We start from the raw sequence: 21,574 nt of genomic DNA, 5'->3' as shown, positions 1-21,574 counted from the left end.
CCAAAAGTGGCTTAACCAATGTCCTGTACAGCCGCAACATGACCTCCCAACTCCAGTACTCAATACTCTGACCAATAAAGGAAAGCGTACCAAATGCCTTCTTCACTATCCTATCTACCTGCGATTCCACTTTCAAGGAGCTATGAAACTGGACTCCAAGGTCTCTTTGTTCAGCAACACTCCCGAGGACCTTAACATTAAATGTATAAGTCCTGCTAAGATTTGATTTCCCAAAATGCAGTACCTCGCATTTATCTAAATTAAACTCTGCCTACCACTTCTCAGCCCATTGGCCCATCTGATCAAGATCCCGTTGCAATCTGAGGTAACCTTCTTCGCTGTCCACTACACCTCCAATTTTGGTGTAATCTGCAAAGTTACTATGAAAGAACCGAAACCAACATGGTTATTCTAAAAGATGAAAGACTTAACAAACAATCTTCTTGCTTCAATATATAATTTCAGTTGCATCACACTGTAAACTTTTGCTATAAGTTCTGTGTCTTACGATCTTATACTCTACAGCCATCTGAAGGAGCAGCCCTCCGAAAGCTAGTGCTTCCAAATAAACCTGTTGGATTATAACATAATGATGTGTGATTTTTAACTTTGTACACCCCAGTCCAATGACGGCATCTCCAAATCCCTTCTTCATACTTTGAGCCTTTTTTAAAAATTTTCTTCCAGTTACCATATTAAGCTAAAGTTTGTCTTGTTTCATTAAGAATTTGTAGTTATTTAACACTGCTGCACCCTCAGGCCTTCGAAATTTCTTTTCCGCTATTTAAGAGAGCTTTCAACTGTAGTGCTGTTAAAAGAAAGCAATGAATTTTTATGCAGAAAGTCATACAAATAGCAATGAGATGATCAAGCAGGTAAGCTGTTTTTGGTAATGATGTATGAAGGATAACTTTTAGTCACGAGATCAAGAGAAGTCCCAATTCTTCTTTAAATATTGTCTTGGAATCTTTTACATTACACAGTGACAACATTAAAACATTCTTCACTAGTTGTCAAACAATTTGGGCATTCTACAGTTGTTGAGGGTGCTATGAGAGCTAGGTTATTCTTTTCCAACATTCACCTGATAACAGCAAATGGACACCATCTTCAACTGTACGGCAGTTCCTCAGTAGAGAAGTGAAGTGCTGAGATGAGTAACGTGCTTTTGTTTTGGAATTCGACTTGGACCTATAACTGTACAACTCCAAGCCAAAGCTGAGGTGCACGTGAACGGACATCAGAAATAATTTTGGATTAGCAGAGGTTCACAAAACATTTGCAATCTAGTTAGTATCTTTGTTGCAAATGGTTTTAATTAAATTATTTAATTTCCAGTTATTCTTCCATTAAAGACTTTATCAGAATCAAAACCTTTCCCTCTGTCAAAAAGCTACATTTATTTAACATGCCCAGATGAAAAAACAAGTCCAGACATATCAATAGAAATTTTGTCAAGATCCAGGGTTGTGACTTGTCTGTAGCCATAGGTTACGAAGGTCTAACTGAGAATTATTTTCGCCTGAAGTCAGGTTCCATCTGATGGCTCTTAACATTCAAGGAATACATACTCTATTTTCCTGAAATCTGTCCATTATTATTTCAGCATCTATCATTGAAGAAAGTAGCTTCCTAACTACCAATCTTCTTGCTTGGTGAAGTCCTTGCTTAAGATTCAGGTTTTCAGTAAAATTATACAGATTTTTAAAACAATGTTGTAGCATCTCCACTAGTAGTAGAAACTCTGGAGTATTGACTGCTATCCTCTTCTTCAAATAGACTGATTTTTTAAAAAATTCACCTAAAAGCTTTTCTCGAACCTATTCAAGTACTTCAAATTTACTAAATCTTCATTTTTACTAATTTTGAATAATAATTGTTCTCACCATTCTGTTGCACTTAACCAATTCCACCATCTAATCCTGCCCATGCCATTCTATCCTTCCCAAGTCACCCAAATTCTTTCTATCTTGAAATCAATCTCTCCAGCCAGAGTAATGTTTTCTTTGCGATCTCCATACTTTCCATTCTTTTCTTCTTCAAAACCACAAATTCATTGCCTGCTGTTACCAGCATTTCTTAGAAGTGACACACACATTACAATCCTCCATGCACCTCTTGTGCCTCTGCAAGCTCTAGGCACCGAACAACAAATAAATCCATGAATAATCCCTCTTTTAAAATCACAAATTTACCTGTTCAGGGTGGACAAAAAATGAGTATTAATAACGATGTGTAAGTAGCTCAAGATGTTTCAAAATCTTGGATTTCTTTTCAAATGCTTTTGCCTATATAAACCAAGATTGGTCCTGCATTTCTTAAGGTACTAAAGTTCAATATCTGGAACTAATCTAGACTAATTCATTTGGTATGTCACCATCTACTGGGGTAGTGTGTTGGAAATCAAACATCACTATTCCTGGTGTTGTCACAAAAGTTAAAGATTTTTTTAAAAGTACATAAAATTCTCTAATTTGCCTGATTTCCAGACCAGGTTGATAAAAAGCATGGACCAGGTTTCTATACATAGCAAGAATTCCCAATTATTACAAATAATTACATTCTAGCTACAGTTAAGCAGTTATAAATCATTGGCATGTAACACTACAAATTAATACTCTAATTCCCTTATTAACTCCCCCCTCACACATACAAACACTGACAAGCAAACAGACAGGAAAATAGATTATGGCAGAGGAAAACTGACAGGCAGTTAGTAGTTCCTACTCATAGATCGCTAGAATGATCCTTATGATTCTCATGCTGGTCAGAACATTGCTTTCCAGTCATCGTTCTTTATATGCTTCTACTGCTTTGCAAGAGATATATGAAGTGGATAATTCACTTATAAAAGGTCTCTGAGTTATCAGTTAAAAGTCAACAATAACAACTTTCAACAACTGGCAAAGGAAAAATCAACTGGTTTTCTTTGAATTTAAAATAGGTTTCAACAGCAGAGAACAGACAGCGCTCCTGTGCTGATGAAGATCTTCATCTTATTCCTAGCCCCTAAGTTGTTCACTTACCTGACAACCAATCACAGGGGTGCTGACAGGCAAAAGGCTTTTATCATCAATAACTGAGTATTCAGCAATCAACTTCCTGATGCCACCATTCACATCTGCACACAATCCTTAAGTTTCAATTCATCTGCAGTCACTCCAACTCCAACTTGTTCGAAATGCTGTTTTTATAATGCTTGCTCTAAGTGTCAGGTTTACTTGCTTTTCAATGCAACAATCCTTTAAAACTGACTTGAAACAGTTCTTTCTCATTTAAGTCCACAACTTAAAAATGATGAAAATAAGACAGGGTCTTTACATAATTAAACATGTTTTATGATTATAAATTACATATAATATAATTATTAACAATTATAAACATAATGAAAAGTTACAATGCAGTTTTACAAATATCATATTATGACTGACAATTCAGTTCTAACAATCTAAATACTCACTGAGGCAAGCTAAACAGATTAGCCTGTATTTCGAAGTTTAGCCGAATGAGAGGTGGTCTTATTCAAACATACAGAATTCTCACAGGACAGGTGTTGCCTGAGCTGGTGGGTCAAAACACAGGGTCGCAGTCTCTGAATAAGAGCATCTAGGATTGTGATGAAATGAATTTCATTACTCAGAGGGTGGTGAACGCATAGAATTCTCTCTCCAAAGGCCTTTAGAGAATCAGTCATTGAGAATGGTCCAAGACTGACATTGATAGATTTTTATATATTGTAAATATCAAGGGATATGTTGAGAATGCAGGAAAACAGTGTTAAAATAGACAATCATCCATGATCTGAATGAATGGCAGACTGGACTCAAAGAGCTGAACAGTCCATCCCTGTATTTGTTGCTTATATTCTCACAGCTGTCAACAATATGACAGCTACAAGAGCTACTTTTTCTTTTACAAGCGAATAGGTATCATTTTTAAAAAATTAGCACCATTCAAAATAGTGAATATCACCAAGGCTGCTGCAACCAAATTAACACCCTATGTTTTTTTTTGATGCGTCAAAATACAAATCTGACTGTCAACTTTACCTATTTCAGTATTACATAAATGTTGTTAGTGACAAATGGCACTCTTGGTAAACCTACTTTTAGAACTATAAGCCCAAAGAGTACTGATGAGGCTCTATCATTTCTGATCAAACAGAAAGCAAATACAATTAAAGGCAGAGCATAATAAGTTGTGGCACAGGAATTGAACATAGTTTCCCAATGTGTATTCATTTCACTGTATTTCACTCAATTGTTTGCTAAGAAAAGAATTGTCTTAGGTCAGAAGGAACACAATCAGAAAAACTAGCACCAGAACAGGTTGCATGACAGCCAATTCATTTGATGGTCTTTTGATTGCTGCTGTGCCCAATACACTGCTGATGGCTTGGGAGAGAAACCATGCTAAGTTTCACCACATGTAATCAGCTACCAAACAGGTATGCAATCTCCGAAAAAACATGCATGCTTATTTACAAATCTGTATGCAACTTGCTACTTAGGAGCATGATGAAACTTTCCAAATGTCTTCCTCTTTTTGTCTTTCAGTACTCGTGCTATATAAGCATCTTGCTGCTTCTGTATCTCAAAGTCAGTAACCTTTTGCCTGCATAGAACACAAATTTAGTTTTTTAAAAATATTAGGTATATTTTGATTGCAACACATCAAAGCCCTCCTTGAGGAAAGTTTACATACTTACCTCAAAGTATCTTTCTGCTTTTCAAGAAGCTGGTTAAGATTTTTAATCTGATCCTCTTTGATACTTAAAATGCCATCTTGTTTCTCCATCTGATTCTCAATCTCTGCCAAGAAAACAATTAGTTTTGAGAAATAATTAGTATCTATCTAAATCTATTTTTTGAGATCTGTTGAAGTATTATTTTAGAAAATCGACCAAGCACATTCCAGGAAGTATAAAACCTTTCCTTTCCAGAAACTGTATGTTGTAATCATTAGACAATGTAATTATGTATTTTTGCCTTTGTATCAATTTTGCATTTGTAATTTTTGGCAAATGTTCATTATTGGGTAAGTACCATTCTTTACAATAGATGTCTACACACAGATTGCCTGAAAAGGGACAACAGGTTAAAGAGGGCTGCAAAACACAAGTTTCAGAAATTATATATTACACAAATTAAAATCAGATTTTGGGAACTTCTGAATTAGTGCTGAGGAACAGCAAGACGATCATCCCATGACCAACAGCCAAAGCATCGATGAACGGTTCTCAGAGATGGAATTGCAACATACGTTTCTTATTTTACTTTATATTATAATACCCATGCAATGAGTAGAATTGCAGACCATTGTAATGATTGGGAACAGGAATTTCGGCTACATATGAAGCAGAACAAGGAAAGTGATCTTTTGTTTCACTGCCCCCAAAGCAGATGTACACAGACACACATACATACAGAGGGATAGAGAGTGAGCCCAAGTGTAGGCTGGTGTGGGAAGGGACAGGAAAATTATAATGTTAACAAATTAATTTTGTTTAAAACTTTACGGGTTTTCAGGAATAAATCATATACTCAAAGGTAATCATGGTTGATTCATCTTTAATAAGTCAAAAATTGCATCAGATCAAAGGAGTGCTTACAAAAGCATCAGAAATTGTGGTAAACCTGAGAACTGGAAGTAATTTAGGACTGAACAAAGAACAAACAAGAAACTGAGAAGAAAAGGAAAATACGAATGTAAACTGGCAAGCAACATAAATCCGTACTATAAAAACATCCAGCTATATGAGAAAGAAAATGATTAGCAAGGATAAATATGGGCCCATTTCTGGGGGAGAAAGGAGTATTTATAGTGAAGAAGGAGGAAAAGGTGGTGGAACTAAACTTTTGCTTTGCATTCATCTTCATGGAGGAATGATGTTGAGGTGCCAGTGTTGGACTGGGTTGGACAAGATCAGAAGTTACATGACACCAGGTTATAGGCCAACAGATTTAGGTGGAATCACAACATTTCACAGCATTGCTTTTCATCACTTGAAATCAGGTTCCTGCTGACTGATGGATAGCAAATCTAATCTCATTATGTAAGAAAAGTGAATGTGGATAACTACAAATCTGTTAGTTTAACATCAATGATCAGGAGACTGTTAGAATCTAATATAAAGGATGTAATAAATAAACACTTAGAAAAGAATTACAAAATTGGGCAAAAACAACATGGATTTTGTTATGATCCCAGCTAATAGCATTATTTATCTAATCTCAGAATGGAACTTGGCTTGATTAGTTCGTTAACATGATGGTTAGTAACTGAAACATACACAAGGCTGCACACTAACAACAGAACACAAAAGAAAAAACAAAACAAGCTATCTAATTATATAAGTACAAAATATCTCAAACCATACAGCAAATAAAATTTGAAAGCATCTCCCCACTATCCATTATAAAAGCCCAGTCCAGAGAAATTGCACAATTATTTGAACTCCTTAAGTTTCTTACAGTTTTTATTTTGCCACAAACTATGGGTACAATTTAATGAGTCCTTTCCAAGTTTGCCAACATTAACTTTTCAAAATCTAAAATCCTAAAATTTCTCAGTTCTAATAACTCTCAGTTTTCTAACCAAACTCTCCTGGTTTGGAGTCTTTGGCACTTTGGCAGAGGTGACTGGTTCCCAGAAATTCTAGAATAGAAACTAAACTTGCTTCTAGACTGAATTTTAAAGTAAATTAAAAACTTAATCCCAGATTCTTCTGAACTAAAAATAAAGCTAATGGCCTTAAATATTTAAGGCCATTAAACATGTGGTACTAACATCTTTCCACTAACACTGCAAGCATCTACAGTCAGCTTTTTGATAAATGCTGAATTTAGGCCACTGTTCCTCAGTTTGCTTCTTAAAAAAAATCATTTTACAGAAGTAACCAACACTACTTAGGTAGACAATGGTCTAGTGGTAGTATCGCTGGACCATTAGTCCAGAAACCCAGGTAATGTTCTGGGGACCTGGGTTTTAATCTTGCCATGGTAAAGATGGAATTTGAAGTCAATAATAATCAGGATATAAGAGTTTAACAACAAACATGAAGCCATTGCTAACTGCCAGGAAAATCCTATCTGGTTCACTAATATCCTTTCGGGAAGGAAATCTGCCATCTTTACCTGGACTGGCCTACATGTCCTCCAGACCCACAGCAATGTGGTTGATTCTTAACTGCCCTCTGGACAATTAGGAATGGGCAATAAATGCTGGTCGAGCCAGTGACGCCCCATCCCATGAATTAATTTTTAAAAATTAAATCCTCCTATTTTGAAGTCCAAATTCCAAAAATGTTGATAAATTAGATTAGATTAGATTACCTACAGTGTGGAAACAGGCCCTTCGGCCCAACAAGTCCACACCGCCCCGCCGAAGCGTAACCCACCCATACCCCTACATCTACATCTACATCTACCCCTTACCTAACACTACGGGCAATTCACCTGACCTGCACATCTTTGGACTGTGGGAGGAAACCGGAGCACCCGGAGGAAACCCACGCAGACACGGGGAGAACGTGCAAACTCCACACAGTCAGTCGACTGAGGCGGGAATTGAACCCGGGTCTCTGGCGCTGTGAGGCAGCAGTGCTAACCACTGTTATAACTGTTTTGTCACAACTGATAAAGAAAAATCATGATTGACAAATTTATTGGAATTTTTGAGCATGTCACTTGTAACATAGTCAAAGGATATCCTGTTTATGTGTTGTATTCAAATTTTCAGAAAGATTTTGATCATTTCCATGCAAACATTTAGTAAATAAAATTATAGAGCACATGGGATTGTGGGGAAGATGCTAATGTGGGCTGAGAACTAGTTAATAGACAGAAACCAGAGCAGGAATAAACAGATTAATCTCTGGATGTCAGGCTGTTTATATTAGGGTACTACAGTCAGTGCGAGGTCCATAACTGTTCACAATCTAGATAAAGGATTTGTATCTAGGTACCACCTGTGCAAGTTTCCAAATGGATCAGGATTTTCTCACGTACAAATCATTTAAAAGGTGCAGCAAGAATTTAGAATAGCATAGGATGTTGGCATTCATTTCAAGGGGATTTCAGGACATAAACTATCTTGCCGCAGTTGTACAGAGCCTTGGTGAGACCTCACTTGTACTATTCCCTTATCTAAAATGAGACACACTTGCCATAGAAGAAGTACAGTGGAGATTCAGGAAGTTGATTCCTCAGCTCATAGGATTGTTTATGTAGAGATACTGGGGAAACTGAGTTTACATTCTCTAAAGTTTTGAAGACTGAGGGGGTTAGCACTGAAAACTAGAAGACTCTCAAAGGGCTCTCTGCATCAGATGGGAGGACAGATGAACTAACTACAACATCCTTGATGCAGCCAATAGCATCACCATTGAGGCCATGATCATATAAAACCAACTCTTCTGTGCCTGCCACTTGCTTAAAATGCCTAGTTCTAACTGCCAACATAAATCATTTTGGCCCAGTTCCAGGAAGACACTCAAATGGAGGAGGACAAAGGAAGTGTTTCAAAATTCCCTGAAGACATCCTTCATGAAATACAATATAAATATGAACTCGTGGGAGACCCTCATTCAGAGGAAACAGACATGGAGGAAACTCATGTATGAAGGGACACAGTTCTTTTAGAACTCCCATCGATAGGAGGTGACATGGCAAAGAAAGGAGCCAGAGAAAGGAATGCCAGCAATCTCAAGGCCAAGGACCAATTCTAACTTCCAAAACTACCTGCCAGATGTGCAATCAGAGATGCAGTTCAAGGATTAGGCTCATCAGCAACACAAGGGCCCACACAACCCATGACCAGTGACACAGAATTTTCTAGGTCGACAAACATTCTCAGTAGCGAGTAATGCAATGACAACAGATGGGATGTTCAACCTGGCTGGTGACTCGAAAACCAGGTATCACATCTCAGGATAAGGTTTAGGCCAATTTAAACTGCTGTAAGGAGGAATTTTTCACTCAAAGCATGGTGAAACTTTGGAAGTTTCTATCCTAAAGGCTGTGGAAGTGCGACCATTGAGCAGATTCAAGATGGAAATCAAAAGGTTTCTGGAGGCTAATGACATTAAGGGATATGGAGGTTAACATGGAACGTTGGCATTGATGACACGATCAGCTATGATCTAGAAAGAAAGGGTAGGTTCATTGGGCTAAATGGCCAATTACTATTCCTATGTTCCTTGTTACAAAGTCCACGTAAAATATGCACACATATTTAGAATATTTAGAACAGCACTATCACTTACCATTGCATTTGCTTATTAACTTGTCATTTTTTGTTGACTCTTTCAATGCTTTATTTTTAATGCTTTCCAATCTTTGCAAAGAATAAAAACAGACATTATGTTTAAATAAAAATAATCAATATCACAGTTTAGTTAACTGTAAACAAAGATTTTAACATCACCTAGAACATAGAACATAGAACAATACAGCACAGAACAGGCCCTTCGGCCCACGATGTTGTGCCGAACTTCTATCCTAGATTAAGCACCCATCCATGTACCTATCCAAATGCCGCTTAAAGGTCGCCAATGAATCTGACTCTACCACTCCCTCGGGCAGCGCATTCCATGCCCCCACCACTCTCTGGGTAAAGAACCCACCCCTGACATCTCCCCTATACCTTCCACCCTTCACCTTAAATTTATGTCCCCTTGTAACACTCTGTTGTACCCGGGGAAAAAGTTTCTGACTGTCTACTCTATCTATTCCTCTGATCATCTTATAAACCTCTATCAATTCACCCCTCATCCTTCACCGTTCCAACGAGAAAAGGCCGAGAACTCTCAACCTATCCTCGTACGACCTACTCTCCATTCCAGGCAACATCCTGGTAAATCTTCTCTGCACCCTCTCCAAAGCTTCCACATCTTTCCTAAAGTGAGGCGACCAGAACTGCACACAGTACTCCAAATGTGGCCTAACCAAAGTCCTGTACAGCTGCAACATCACCTCATGACTCTTGAATTCAATCCCTCTGCTAATGAACGATAATACTCCATAGGCCTTCTTACAAACTCTATCCACCTGAGTGGCAACCTTCAAAGATCTATGTACATAGACCCCAAGATCCCTCTGTTCCTCCACCTGACCAAGAACCCTACCATTAACCCTGTATTCCGCATTCTTATTTGTTCTTCCAAAATGGACAACCTCACACTTGGCAGGGTTGAACTCCATCTGCCACTCCTCAGCCCAGCTCTGCATCATATCTAAGTCCCTCTGCAGCCGACAACAGCCCTCCTCACTGTCCACAACTCCACCTATCTTTGTATCATCTGCAAATTTACTGACCCACCCTTCGACTCCCTCTTCCAAGTCATTAATAAAAATTACAAACAGCAGAGGACCCAGAACTGATCCCTGCGGAACTCCACTTGTAACTGGACTCCATGCTGAATATTTACCATCTACCACCACTCTCTGACTTCGACCGGTTAGCCAGTTTTCTATCCAATTGGCCAAATTTCCCTCTATCCCATGCCTCCTGACTTTCCACATAAGCCTACCATGGGGAACCTTATCAAATGCCTTACTAAAATCCATGTACACTACATCCACTGCTCTACCCACATCCACATGCTTGGTCACCTCCTCGAAGAATTCAATAAGACTTGTAAGGCAAGACCTACCCTTCACAAATCCGTGCTGGCTGTCCCTAATCAAGCAGTGTCTTTCCAGATACTCGTAAATCCTATCCCTCAGTACCCTTTCCATTACTTTGCCTACCACAGAAGTAAGACTAACTGGCCTGTAATTCCCGGGGTTATCCCTATTCCCTTTTTTGAACAGGGGCACAACATTCGCTACTCTCCAGTCCCCTGGTACCACCCCAGTTGCCAGTGAAGACGAGAAGATCATTGCCAACGGTACTGCAATTTCCTCTCTTGCTTCCCACATAATCCTAGGATATATCCCGTCAGGCCCGGGGGACTTGTCTATCCTCAAGTTGTTCAATAAATGGCCATAAAAACTAAGGAGAACTCTATGGTCGATTTGGGATGATGTATGTTCCTAAAACCCCTCAAGAATTAGAGACAAACACTCATTTTTAACAAAACTCGCCTTTGTTAACCATGCAATCAGGTCACATAGTGCTTTACATGTATCTATTGTTCCGACAGCACACAGATATCCTACCTGCAAATCCAGCTATCAAACCTTGGTGTGAGGCTTAAAACAGAATGCAAGGATGGTCCTATAGCTAATTGCAGGTCTCCAACAAAATCCAGTTCCAATATCTATTCATATTCTAGATAAAGAGTTTTGGTGATATCGACAGACCAATACAATCATAAAATCATACAGAAGGGATCCTTTAGCCTACCAAGACTGAACGATCAAAATTATACAATTACCCAAACTAGTCTCATTTTCCCACATTAGACTCATTGCTTTCAATGATATTTCAAGCACTCATCCAAGTACTTTTTAAAGGTTGCGAACTGCAACCCCACCTCCACCATCTGGGTGAATAAGGTTTTTCTCCATTCACCTCTAAAGTTCTTGCTTTTTACTTTGACATTATGCCCCTTTGTTGTTGATGCATTCTAACCAAGATGATGGGAAGAACTCCTTCTCTTTTATTCAAATTAACGCCACGTAATTTTTCTCTTTACTCGTGGGATGTACATGCCACTGGCTAGGTCAGCATTTGCTGCTCATCCCTATTTGAACAGCAGAAGGCTGTGATAAGCACCTTTTTGAAACTTTTTCCTGTTGAAGTCTCTAGAATGAGACTTGAACTCACATCCATTGATTCAGAAGTAAATTTTCTCCTGTCTACCTTAGTTTAAGAACTGAATGAAACTCGAACACCTGTTTTGAAGATGTATCAATTGGGAGAAAAGGATGAAAATCAACCAGGAATGAATATGGGAGGTTTGATGCCAACTCTGTCATATTTAGTCGGGTGTGTTCAAATAAAAAAAGGGTGCAGTATCACACTTTGAATCAGTTTGAGTGTCATAATTGTCCAGAGATTTAGTTAATAATAACATTGATGCCTTCTCCAGCAATTAAGCATGTTGCAATTGCTGCAGCAGCGCTTTCCAGCGCTTACGATTTTATTGAAGTAAGGCTCTACCTACAATATGAACATTAAGCCATTTTTATAAGCAGTTTTAAAATTTTCAAAGCAGTAAAATTAGGTTAAAAAATTGTCACAACATATTAAGGTAGCATAAAAGTTTAAAGAACAAACCCACATTTATGTAATTCCTTCCAGTTCCTCAGGATATTCCCAAGCAGTTTAGAGCTAATTAATTACTTCATGAAATATAGTCACTGAGATTATGTAGCTAAATGAAGCAAAACTTACGCATTTTCAAAGGCCTTCTTTTCCCGATCTAGCTGTTTCATTAAAATCTCTATTTCACCAAGAGCAAACTGCAGTTTTTCAGATTCCTTGGAAAGTAATGCTTTAGTTTTAGCATGCTCAAGTTTTTCATCCTATAAAGAAGTATGACAAAGTTAACAGAATTACTCAGTTGCAGCAGTCTCAAATCTGAATAGAACAACTTCAGCACTTTGAAATATGATGCAGATAGTTCAATTGCAGGTGGTCCTCTACCATAGGAGGAAGCATGCAAACTTTCCTCAGGTTGAATGAAGGTGACAGTTAGTTTGTCTGAATAATTACAGCAGGGACACAGCAAGAATATCAATTATACGCAACAGGACACCGTTAAGATAGCAGAATGGGCAGATAACTGGCAGATGGAATTTTATAAAGAGAAGTGTGAGAAGATGTACTTTCGCAAAAAGAATAGGGAGATCTCTTGATAGGAAATAGAGTGGCAAAATTGCAAAGAGTGAGCAAGGGTAGAGGCATCTGGGGTTCATATTCATAGATCAGTACATACTTAAAATAATTAGCAAAGCATATGAGACTTTGGGCCTTACAATGATAGAATGCAAAAGCAGGAAAATAATTTTGTTTTATTTATATTTATGAAGCTCTGATTAGGGTATAACAAAAGTATTTTGTCCATCTGGGTACCACACTTTAAGAAGATATGAAGGACCCACTGAAAGGATGCACTGAATTTACCATAATAGTTCCTTGGTTGAAGGATCTTAGCTACCAGGTTAAATGGGAAGAATTGGTGACGTTCTCAAAAGTCTTACAATTATGAGGTTTATAAGATAGTTTCAGGACTGCCTTTAACTTAGGATAAAATGATGTGAGTCAGATGACCTGTACTGAAGATTACTCGACAGGAAGCCTGAAGCTGTTAAAAGATTAAAGGAAGACCTGATTGTTCTAGGAAGGTAATGAAAGACATTCATACTGTCAAAGGTAGCTGTAATACTGGTGGACAGACTGGCAACCTCCAAGTCTCAAGGAAGTATTAAGAGTATCAGGCTGTAAAAGGGTATCTGTTGAACCATCCCTTTGTTTGCAGGATAGGTTAGAGTTAAAGTTTAAAGAATAGCTAGTCAGCATTTCTACTTGAGTACGATATTCAAGGAATTCACAATACTATAGAGAAAGATGAAGAGGAAATTGGGTTAGGCATTCCTAAAATGTCACGTAGATGAGTCTGCTAGGATCTGGGAATAGATTGGATACTGATTAACCACTGTGGTTTATCTCACAGGAATCTGGGTGGGAGCTTGTACCCAAATTAGAAAGGACAAATTGGTGAAGATTTAAAACAAGCCTGGAAGACTTGCCTAAATATAGTGATTTAAAAGTCATTTTTTTAAAAATCAGAGTCTGATCGATTATATACAAAGGTATTATAAATATACGCAGTATTGTAGAAAATGATTAAATACTGAAAATTGAAAATATACAGATATCTTTTGTTAACAATTACCTCGATAAGCTTCAAAGTTCTCACCTCCAACTCCTTCACCACAGCTTCAAGCTCCTCTCTGTATGCTGTCTTCTCTTCTCGCTGTTTTACCTAAATGTGGAATGCATCATATTGTGTTAAACAGTTTTGTTTCAAATATGTAAAGAATTCTTATCCTATCATTGGGCTGCTAAGTTGATGTCTAGAAATTGAACTACAATACAGAGAATTCATTAACAATAAATATGACTGTACAGTAACAAGAAAAATTTGACATTATACCTTCTCCAAGAGTTTGATGCAGAATATAGAGTAGTTGAATGCTGTTAAAACTGCAACCTAACTAAACAAAACAGTAATAAAGCATCACATTACAGCAGATTATCAACTGTAGTCAAATAAGACAAGCTGGCAAAATATTTAATAATAAGTTGTTAAATATTACAGATCAAAATTAATGCTTTATCCAAGCTTCTGTTATTGCTCTGTCTCTCTGTGACAGAGATATTGTAAGGTACACCAAAGGTGTGGTGGTAACCTTAGAGTTCACTCAAGAGTCCAAATTACTGGAGCAATATCCACTTTTGTATCATGACACAGTCTGGAGCTATGGGTACCAACAATAGATGCACCAATTTTCTTTCCATCGCTTGGCTGACCAGGAATCTCTCTTGATTTTGCCAGCTGTCATTACTGTATGTTGGCAGAATTTGTAGGTTAAAACTGAACCTGTTTGGCTGCATTATTAACACACCTTCCTTAGTCATAGTGTCCTGAAGTAGCACTTGAACTCAAACATTCATAGGATTTATGAGTATCTGGAAAGACACTGCTTGATTAGGGACAGCCAGCACGGATTTGTGAAGGGTAGGTCTTGCCTTACAAGTCTTATTGAATTCTTTGAGGAGGTGACCAAGCATGTGGATGAGGGTAGAGCAGTGGATGTAGTGTACATGGATTTTAGTAAGGCATTTGATAAGGTTCCCCATAATAGGCTTATGCAGAAAGTCAGGAGGCATGGGATAGTGGAAAGTTTGGCCAGTTAGATAGAGAACTGGCTAACCGGTCAAAGTCAGAGAGTGGTGGTAGATGGTAAATATTCAGCCTGGAGCCCAGTTACAAGTGGAGTTCCGCAGGGATCAGTTCTGGGTCCTCTGCTGTTTGTAATTTTTATTAATGACTTGGAAGAGGGAGTCGAAGGGTGGGTCAGTAAATTTGCAGACGATACGAAGATTGGTGGAGTTGTGAATAGTGAGGAGGGCTGTTGTCGACTGCAAAGGGACTTAGATATGATGCAGAACTGGGCTGAGGAGTGGCAAATAGAGTTCAACCCTGTCAAGTGTGAGGTTGTCCATTTTGGAAGGACAAATAAGAATGCGGAATACAGGGTTAACAGTAGGGTTCTTAGTAAGGTGGAGGAGCAGAGGGATCTTGGGATCTATGTTCATAGATCTTTGAAAGTTGCCACTCAGGTGGATAGAGCTTAAAGAAGGCCTATGGTGTATTAGTGTTCATTAGCAGAGGGATTGAATTCAAGAGTTGTGAGGTGATGTTGCAGCTGTATAGGACCTTGGTAAGGCCACATTTGGAGTATTCTGTGGAGTTCTGGTCACCTCATTTTAGGAAAGATGTGGAAGCTTTGCAGAGGGTGCAGAGGAGATTTACTAAGATGTTGCCTGGAATGGAGAATAAGTCGTATGAGGATAGGTTGAGACTGCTAGGCCTTTTCTCATTGGAACGGCGAAGGATGAGGGGTGACTTGATAGAGGTTTATAAGATGATCAGGGAAATAGATAGAGTAGACAGTCAGAGACCTTTCCCCCAGGTACAACAGAGTGTTACAAGGGGACATATTGAAGTTGAAGGGTGGAAGGTATTGGGGGGGATGTCAGGGGTAGGTTTTTTACCCAGAGAGAGTGGTGGGGGCATGGAATGCGCTGCCTGTGGGATTAGCAGAGTCAGAATCATTGTTGACCTTTAAGCGGCAATTGGATAGGTACATGGATAGGTACTTAAGCTAGGACAAATGTTCGGCACAACATCGTGGGCTGAAGGGCCTGTTCTGTGCTGTATTGTTCTATGTTCTATATTCTGGTTCAGAGGCAGGGTTGCAATCCACTGTGCCACAAGATGTTCCATCGAAAAGTACATACAAAAGTATTTACTGTCATAACTATGTTGTTAGAAACACCATACATGAAAAAACCGCATACTTGAGACACAAAGAAAAATATACACACATGGGATTATCAAGTGCAAAGATTGGAAAATATCAGATAATTTCCACAGTCAAAAAAAAAAGCTTTGCACAAACAGAAAGATGCACATGTATAGAGAAAAACATGTCACTAACTTATTTAGTTCCATCTTCATGGCTTAAATTTAGCTGAGCTAGAACTACATTCAGGTCTTAGCCCAGGACTTTGTTTCCTCATATTCTAAATAAACATCTAACAAAGAGCAAAAAAAACCACTACAATGGCACAGGCTCAGAGTGAGGTCAAGATTCAGCAGGTTTATTGCCACTCAAAACACATTCTATTAATCTTCCATGATAAACCTTTAATTTACATATTTCAAATATAAAATGACTTTTGTTTTGCTATTATAATATACTCCCACCAGTGCTGGCAAACAGGACAGTATAATTACAGCATGATAAGTTTAAATAGGAAGATTCCGATTGAGAAAGGAAATTTACAACAGTTTAAAGGTATGGATAGAAAATGTAACCTTAAAATAGTTGCACTGTAGATGTGAATTTGCATACTGTTGGAATACAAACATGGTGCTGAAGCTTTTCATTTTGTGATCATAGGGATAAAATTGTAAAAATACTAAATTTCAAAGGGAAAGATAATGTATATTACATACAAAGACAGTACTAATATGTTGGCAAGTGGATTCTGATTGAACAATGATTTGGAGATGTCGGTGTTGGACTGGGGCGTACAAAGTTAAAAATCACACAACACCAGGTTATAGTCCAACAGGTTTAAGAAGGAGCAGCGCTCAGAAAGCTAGTGCTTCCAATTAAACCTGTTGGACTATAACCTGGTGTTGTGTGATTTTTAACCTGATTAACAATACCTTGTTCATCGGGAAAGCATCAAAGAATAGTTAACAGCAATTTTTGATTTAGTTGAAAAAGACTTGTTTTGGCCAACAGAGCCCTGTATGTGAATACATGTATATATAGAAAGGACCTATGGTGAATTTCTGCAGTGCATCTTGCAGATAGTACACACTGCTGCTACTGAGCATTGGTGGTGAAAGAAATGCCTGCTTGTGGACGTGGTGCCAATCAAGTGGGCTGGTTTATCATGGATTGTGTCAAGTTTCTTGGCTGCTGTTGGAGCTGCACTTATCCAGGCAAGTGGGGTGGATTCTTCTTGACTTCCACCTTGCAGATGATGGACAGGTTTTGGGGAGTGAAGATGTGAGTTACTTGCCGCAGTATTCCTAGCCCCAACCTGATTTTGTAGTCACCGCGTTTACGTGATGAATCAAGTAGAGCTTCTGGTTAATGGTAACCCCAGGTGCTTAGTGGAGGATTCACTGATGGTAACATCATGAATGGAAAGGGGTTATGGTTAGATTGTTTCTTATTGAAAGTTGTCATTGCCTGGCATTTATGTGGCGTGAATGTTACTTGCCACTTCTCAGCCCAAGCCTGGATATTGTCCAGATCTTTCTGCATTCGAACATGGATTGCTGCAGTATGAGGAGCCGTGATTGGTGCCGAACATGGCACAGTCATCAGTGAACATGCCCATTTCTGACCTTATGATGGAGGGAAAGTCATTGATGAAGCAGCAGAAGATGATTGGGCCTAGGACACTGGAATTCCTGCAAGATGTCCTGGAGCTGAGATCACTAAGCTCCAAGAACCACAACCATTTTTCTACGTACCAGATATGACTCCATTATACCCGCTGAATCCAGTTTTGCTCGGGCTCCTAGATGCCACACTCAGTCGAATGTAGGCATGATATCAAGGGCTGTCACTATCATCTCACTTCTGTCCATGTTCAACTAACACTGCAATAAAGGCAGGAGCTGAGTGGTCCTGACAGAACTCAAACTGGGTATCACTGGTTGTTGCTGAGCAGGCGTTGCTTCATAGCATCATTGATGACACTTTCCAGATGATTGAGAGTAGACTGATGAGGCAGCAATTGGCCAAGTTGAATTTGACCTGCCTTTTGTGCATTGGGCAATTTTCCACATTGTCAGATAGATGTCAGTTTTTTAAATTGATTTGAGTTATTATTGTTACATGTACCTAGGTACAATGAGAAGTTTGGTTTTGCGTGCAGTAGAAGCAAATCATAGATTGGCTGAGGGAGTGTCAAGTTCTGGAGTACTTCTTCAGCACCATTGCAGGAATGTTGTCAGGTCACATAGCCTTTGCAGTATCTAGTGCCTCCAACCGTTTTTGATATTATGTGTACTGAATCAAATTGGCTGAAATATGCTATCTGTAATAGTTGGGACCACTGGAGGAGGCTGAGATGGATCATACATTTGGTAATTCTGGCTGAAGATTGCTGCAAATGCTTCAACCTTATGTTTTGCACTGAACTGTTGAGCTTTTTCATTATTGAGGACGGGGATATTTGTGGAGCCTCCTCTTCCATTGAGTTAATTGTTCACCACCATTCACAACTGGATGTGGCAGGACTGCAGAGCTTAGATCTGATTTGTTGATTGTGGGAATCACTCAGCTCTAACGTTTGCTGTTTATGCTGTTTGGCGTGCAGGTAGTCCTGTTTGGTAACATCACCAAGTTGACACCTCATTTTTAGGTATGCTCCATGCTCCTCTTGTCCTAGTCTCTCCTGCCAATGGAACCATCTTCCCAACATCCACTCTGTCAAGGCTGTTCAATATTCTGAAAATTTCAATCAGATCCACCCTCATCCTTCTAAACTCCATTGAGTATAGACCCAGTTACATTCTTCCCGTGTCTGCGTGGGTTTCCTCTGGGTGCTCCGGTTTCCTCCCACAATCCAAAGATGTGCAGGTTAGGTGAACTGACCATGCTAAATTGCCCGTAGTGTTAGGTGTAGGGGAATGGGTCTGGGTGGGTTGGTCTTTGGAGGGTCAGTGTGGACTTGTCGGGCCGAAGGGCCTGTTTCCACACTGTAGGGAATCTAATCTAGAGTTCTCAAACATTCCCCCATATGTTAAGCATTTCATTCGTGGATCATTCTTGTGAACCTTCTCTGGACCTGCTCCAGTACGGATACATCCTTCTTGAGGTATGGGGCCCAAAATTACTCACAATACTCAAAATGTGATCTCACCAGAGCCTTGTAAAGCCTCTCTGCTTTTATATTCCAGTCCTCCCGAGATGAATGATAACATTATATTTGTCTTCCTAACTACCGACTCAACCTCCAAGTTTCTCTTAAGAAAAACCTGGACTAGGCCTCCCAAGTCTCTTTGCACTTCAGATTTCTGAATTTTCTCTCCACTGCTAAAATAGTCCATGCCTCTATTCTTCCAACCAAAGTGCATGACCTCACACTTCCCACATTGTATTTCATCTACCACTACTTTGCCCATTTCCCTAACCAGTCTAAATCTTTTTGCAGCCTCCTTGCTTCTTCAATAGTACATGCCCCTAGTATTATCTGCAAACTTAGCCAAAACGCCCTCAGTTCCTTCATTCAGACCATTAATGTATAAAGTGAAAAGTTGTGGGTCTAACACATACCCTTGTGTAACACCAGTAGTCAAAGCCTTCCATCCTGAGAAGGGCCCTTTTATCCCCACTTTCTGCCAAACAGCTAGGCTTGTATCCATGCTAGAATATGGCTATAACACGATGGACTCTTATCCTATTCAGCAGCCTCCTGTATGGCACCTCATCAAAGATCTTCCAGAAGTCCAGGTAGATAGCATCCATTGGCTCTCCTTGGTCTAACCTGCTCTTTACCTTCTCAAAGAATTCTAACAGATTTGTCAGGCATGAGCTCCCCTCGATGAAATCATGTTGACTTTGCCTTATTTTACCATGCACTTCCAAGCATTCAGAAATCTCATCCTTCACAATGGACTCCAAAACCTAACCATCAACTGGGAGAAAGTGAGGACTGCAGATGCTGGAGGTCAGATCTTAAAAATGTGTTGCTGGAAAAGCGCAGCAGGTCAGGCAGCATCAAAGGAACAGGAAAATCGACGTTTCGGGCATAATCCCTTCTTCAGGATTTATCAACTGGGGTCAGGCTAATCGACCTGTAATAATCTCTCTTTTTTTATGTGGAGGAGGCGAGGGGAAGTTACATTAGTCATGGACAATAAATGCTGTCCTAGCTAGAGAGGCCTACGTCCAACCAGCGAGCTAAAAAAGGAAATCAAGGTTTATACAGGAAAGCGAAGTTGATGATGATCAAATCAACCACGATTTAATTAAACGATGGAGCAGACTGGATGGGCTGAATAGCCTATGTCTGCTCCTAGGTTTTATAGTTCGCCTGGCACCAGCTCTTGGGAATCACAAAGGTTTCAAGTCGCCTGTGACTTCCACAAACCAAACAGATGGCCACCGCTCACCAGCTCCTCGAAGGCACATATCTTGCGTTGCTGCTCGATGATAACATCCCGCAGCTGCTGATAAACAACACAGTGCGTCTCCCCCTCCGCCATGTCTTCCGTGTGGGGGGCGGGGGGGAGATCGACCAATCACGAAGCTGCTTCAACCGCGGTGTCCGCAGAAATAGCCAATTGCCGCGAAGCTCAGGACGAGCAAGTCCGATGACGAGTTTCAACAGTTTGGCGGGGACGGAGTGAGAAGTTCATGTTCGCTTTGTACCAAGGTCCTTTTTACGGACCTTGGATGCGGAGGGAGGGAGTGAATAGAGTTTGTCATATTTTGTTCAAGAAATGGAAATGCGTGAGAGAACCGTCGTGATATCAGGATGAGCTGTGGGGGTAAGGTCCGGGAGGCTCAGGTAGGCCCCGTTGCTATGGAGTGCCATGGTTACAGGTGACGAGTGGTGACGTAACGCGCACGCGTACGTGCGTTTTAGCCCTTTGGCCAGAGACGGAAGGAGACTATCCGAGGAGGAGGTGATACCATCTTCCTGTGAGTTTGAGCTAGAGGAGGCAGCATTGTCTCCCGACCCAGCCCCGCATCGTGAGGTTCACCGTCAGACAATAAAGCTGTAAATGTGAGTGGACCCCGGCAGCTGCTGAGTAGATAGGCCTGAGCCAGTTTGGATCTGTAGGGGTCTCTCACTGTGACCTCTCATATTGATCTGGTGGTGGAGCATGGTTTAGCTCAGTTGGCTGGATCTCTGGTTTACAGAGTGGTGTGATGTCAACAGTGTGGGCTCAATTCCCATCACTGGTTTGAGGTTACCGTGAAGGACTCTCCTTCTCAATCCCTTCCCTCACCAGGTAGGTCTGGTGGCCCTCAGGTTAAATCACCACCAGTCATAGAGATGTACAGCATGGGAACAGACCCTTCGGTCCAACCTGTCCACGCCGACCAGATATCCCAACCCAATCTAGTCCCACCTGCCAGCGCCCGGCCCATATCCCTCCAAACCCTTCCTATTCAAATACCCATTCAAATGCCTCTTAAATGTTGCAATTGTACCAGCCTCCACCACATCCTCTGGCAGCTCATTCCATACACATACCACCCTCTGCATGGAAAAAGTTGCCCCTTCGGTCTCTTTTATATCTTTCCCCTCGCACCCTACACCTATGCCCTCTAGTTCTGGAATCCCTGACCCC

General features: G+C 40.0%; 2 protein-coding genes across 8 annotated transcripts in view; one reads left to right on the top strand and one right to left on the bottom strand.

Annotated features, from left to right (window-relative positions):
- Positions 1-3,376: 3,376 nt before the first annotated feature.
- On the bottom strand, positions 3,377-20,525 carry LOC140482381 (spermatogenesis-associated protein 24-like). Of its 3 annotated transcripts, none has more exons than XM_072579784.1 (6): positions 17,738-20,509; positions 13,871-13,936; positions 12,343-12,473; positions 9,266-9,336; positions 4,709-4,811; positions 3,377-4,614 (listed from the first exon to the last, which is right to left on the bottom strand). In XM_072579784.1, exons 1-6 carry the CDS (start codon positions 17,750-17,752, stop codon positions 4,503-4,505), a joined length of 498 nt encoding a protein of 165 aa, XP_072435885.1. In that variant the 5' UTR covers positions 17,753-20,509; the 3' UTR covers positions 3,377-4,502. The 3 variants fall into 3 exon arrangements, with proteins under 3 accessions (XP_072435885.1, XP_072435884.1, XP_072435883.1); XM_072579783.1 differs by having other exon boundaries at positions 19,548-20,509; XM_072579782.1 differs by having other exon boundaries at positions 3,378-4,614; positions 20,387-20,525.
- A 51-nt stretch (positions 20,526-20,576) lies between these two features.
- Positions 20,577-21,574, top strand: part of mmadhcb (metabolism of cobalamin associated Db) — a 34,069-nt gene continuing 33,071 nt past the window's right edge. Inside the window, exon 1 of one of the 5 annotated variants that reach the window (XR_011961716.1) lies at positions 20,577-20,784. Coding sequence is in view for 2 of the 5 variants with exons in the window: in XM_072579778.1 (XP_072435879.1) it covers positions 20,752-20,784 (33 nt within the window). In the remaining 3 variants the exon portion in view is untranslated. The other 4 variants (XM_072579778.1, XM_072579779.1, XM_072579781.1 and 1 more) reach the window with 4 other exon arrangements.

The sequence above is a fragment of the Chiloscyllium punctatum genome, chromosome 10 (assembly GCF_047496795.1).
Source record: "Chiloscyllium punctatum isolate Juve2018m chromosome 10, sChiPun1.3, whole genome shotgun sequence".
NCBI classification, from domain to species: Eukaryota; Metazoa; Chordata; class Chondrichthyes; order Orectolobiformes; family Hemiscylliidae; genus Chiloscyllium; species Chiloscyllium punctatum.
The sequence above is the reverse complement of the archived record's forward strand: the minus strand, read 5'-3'. Positions and strand labels throughout refer to the sequence as shown.

What these genes read in the sequence shown, in the direction of transcription:
- LOC140482381 (XM_072579782.1), bottom strand. Translation starts at nt 20,479, where the DNA reads ATGGCGGAGGGGGAGACGCACTGTGTTGTTTATCAGCAGCTGCGGGAT. An exon ending in TATGTGCCTTCGAGGAGCTG is followed by an intron (nt 13,937 to 20,386) that starts GTGAGCGGTGGC and finishes TTCCACATTTAG; the next exon opens with GTAAAACAGCGAGAAGAGAA. An exon ending in GTTAATAAGCAAATGCAATG is followed by an intron (nt 4,812 to 9,265) that starts GTAAGTGATAGT and finishes TTTTCTTGGCAG; the next exon opens with AGATTGAGAATCAGATGGAG.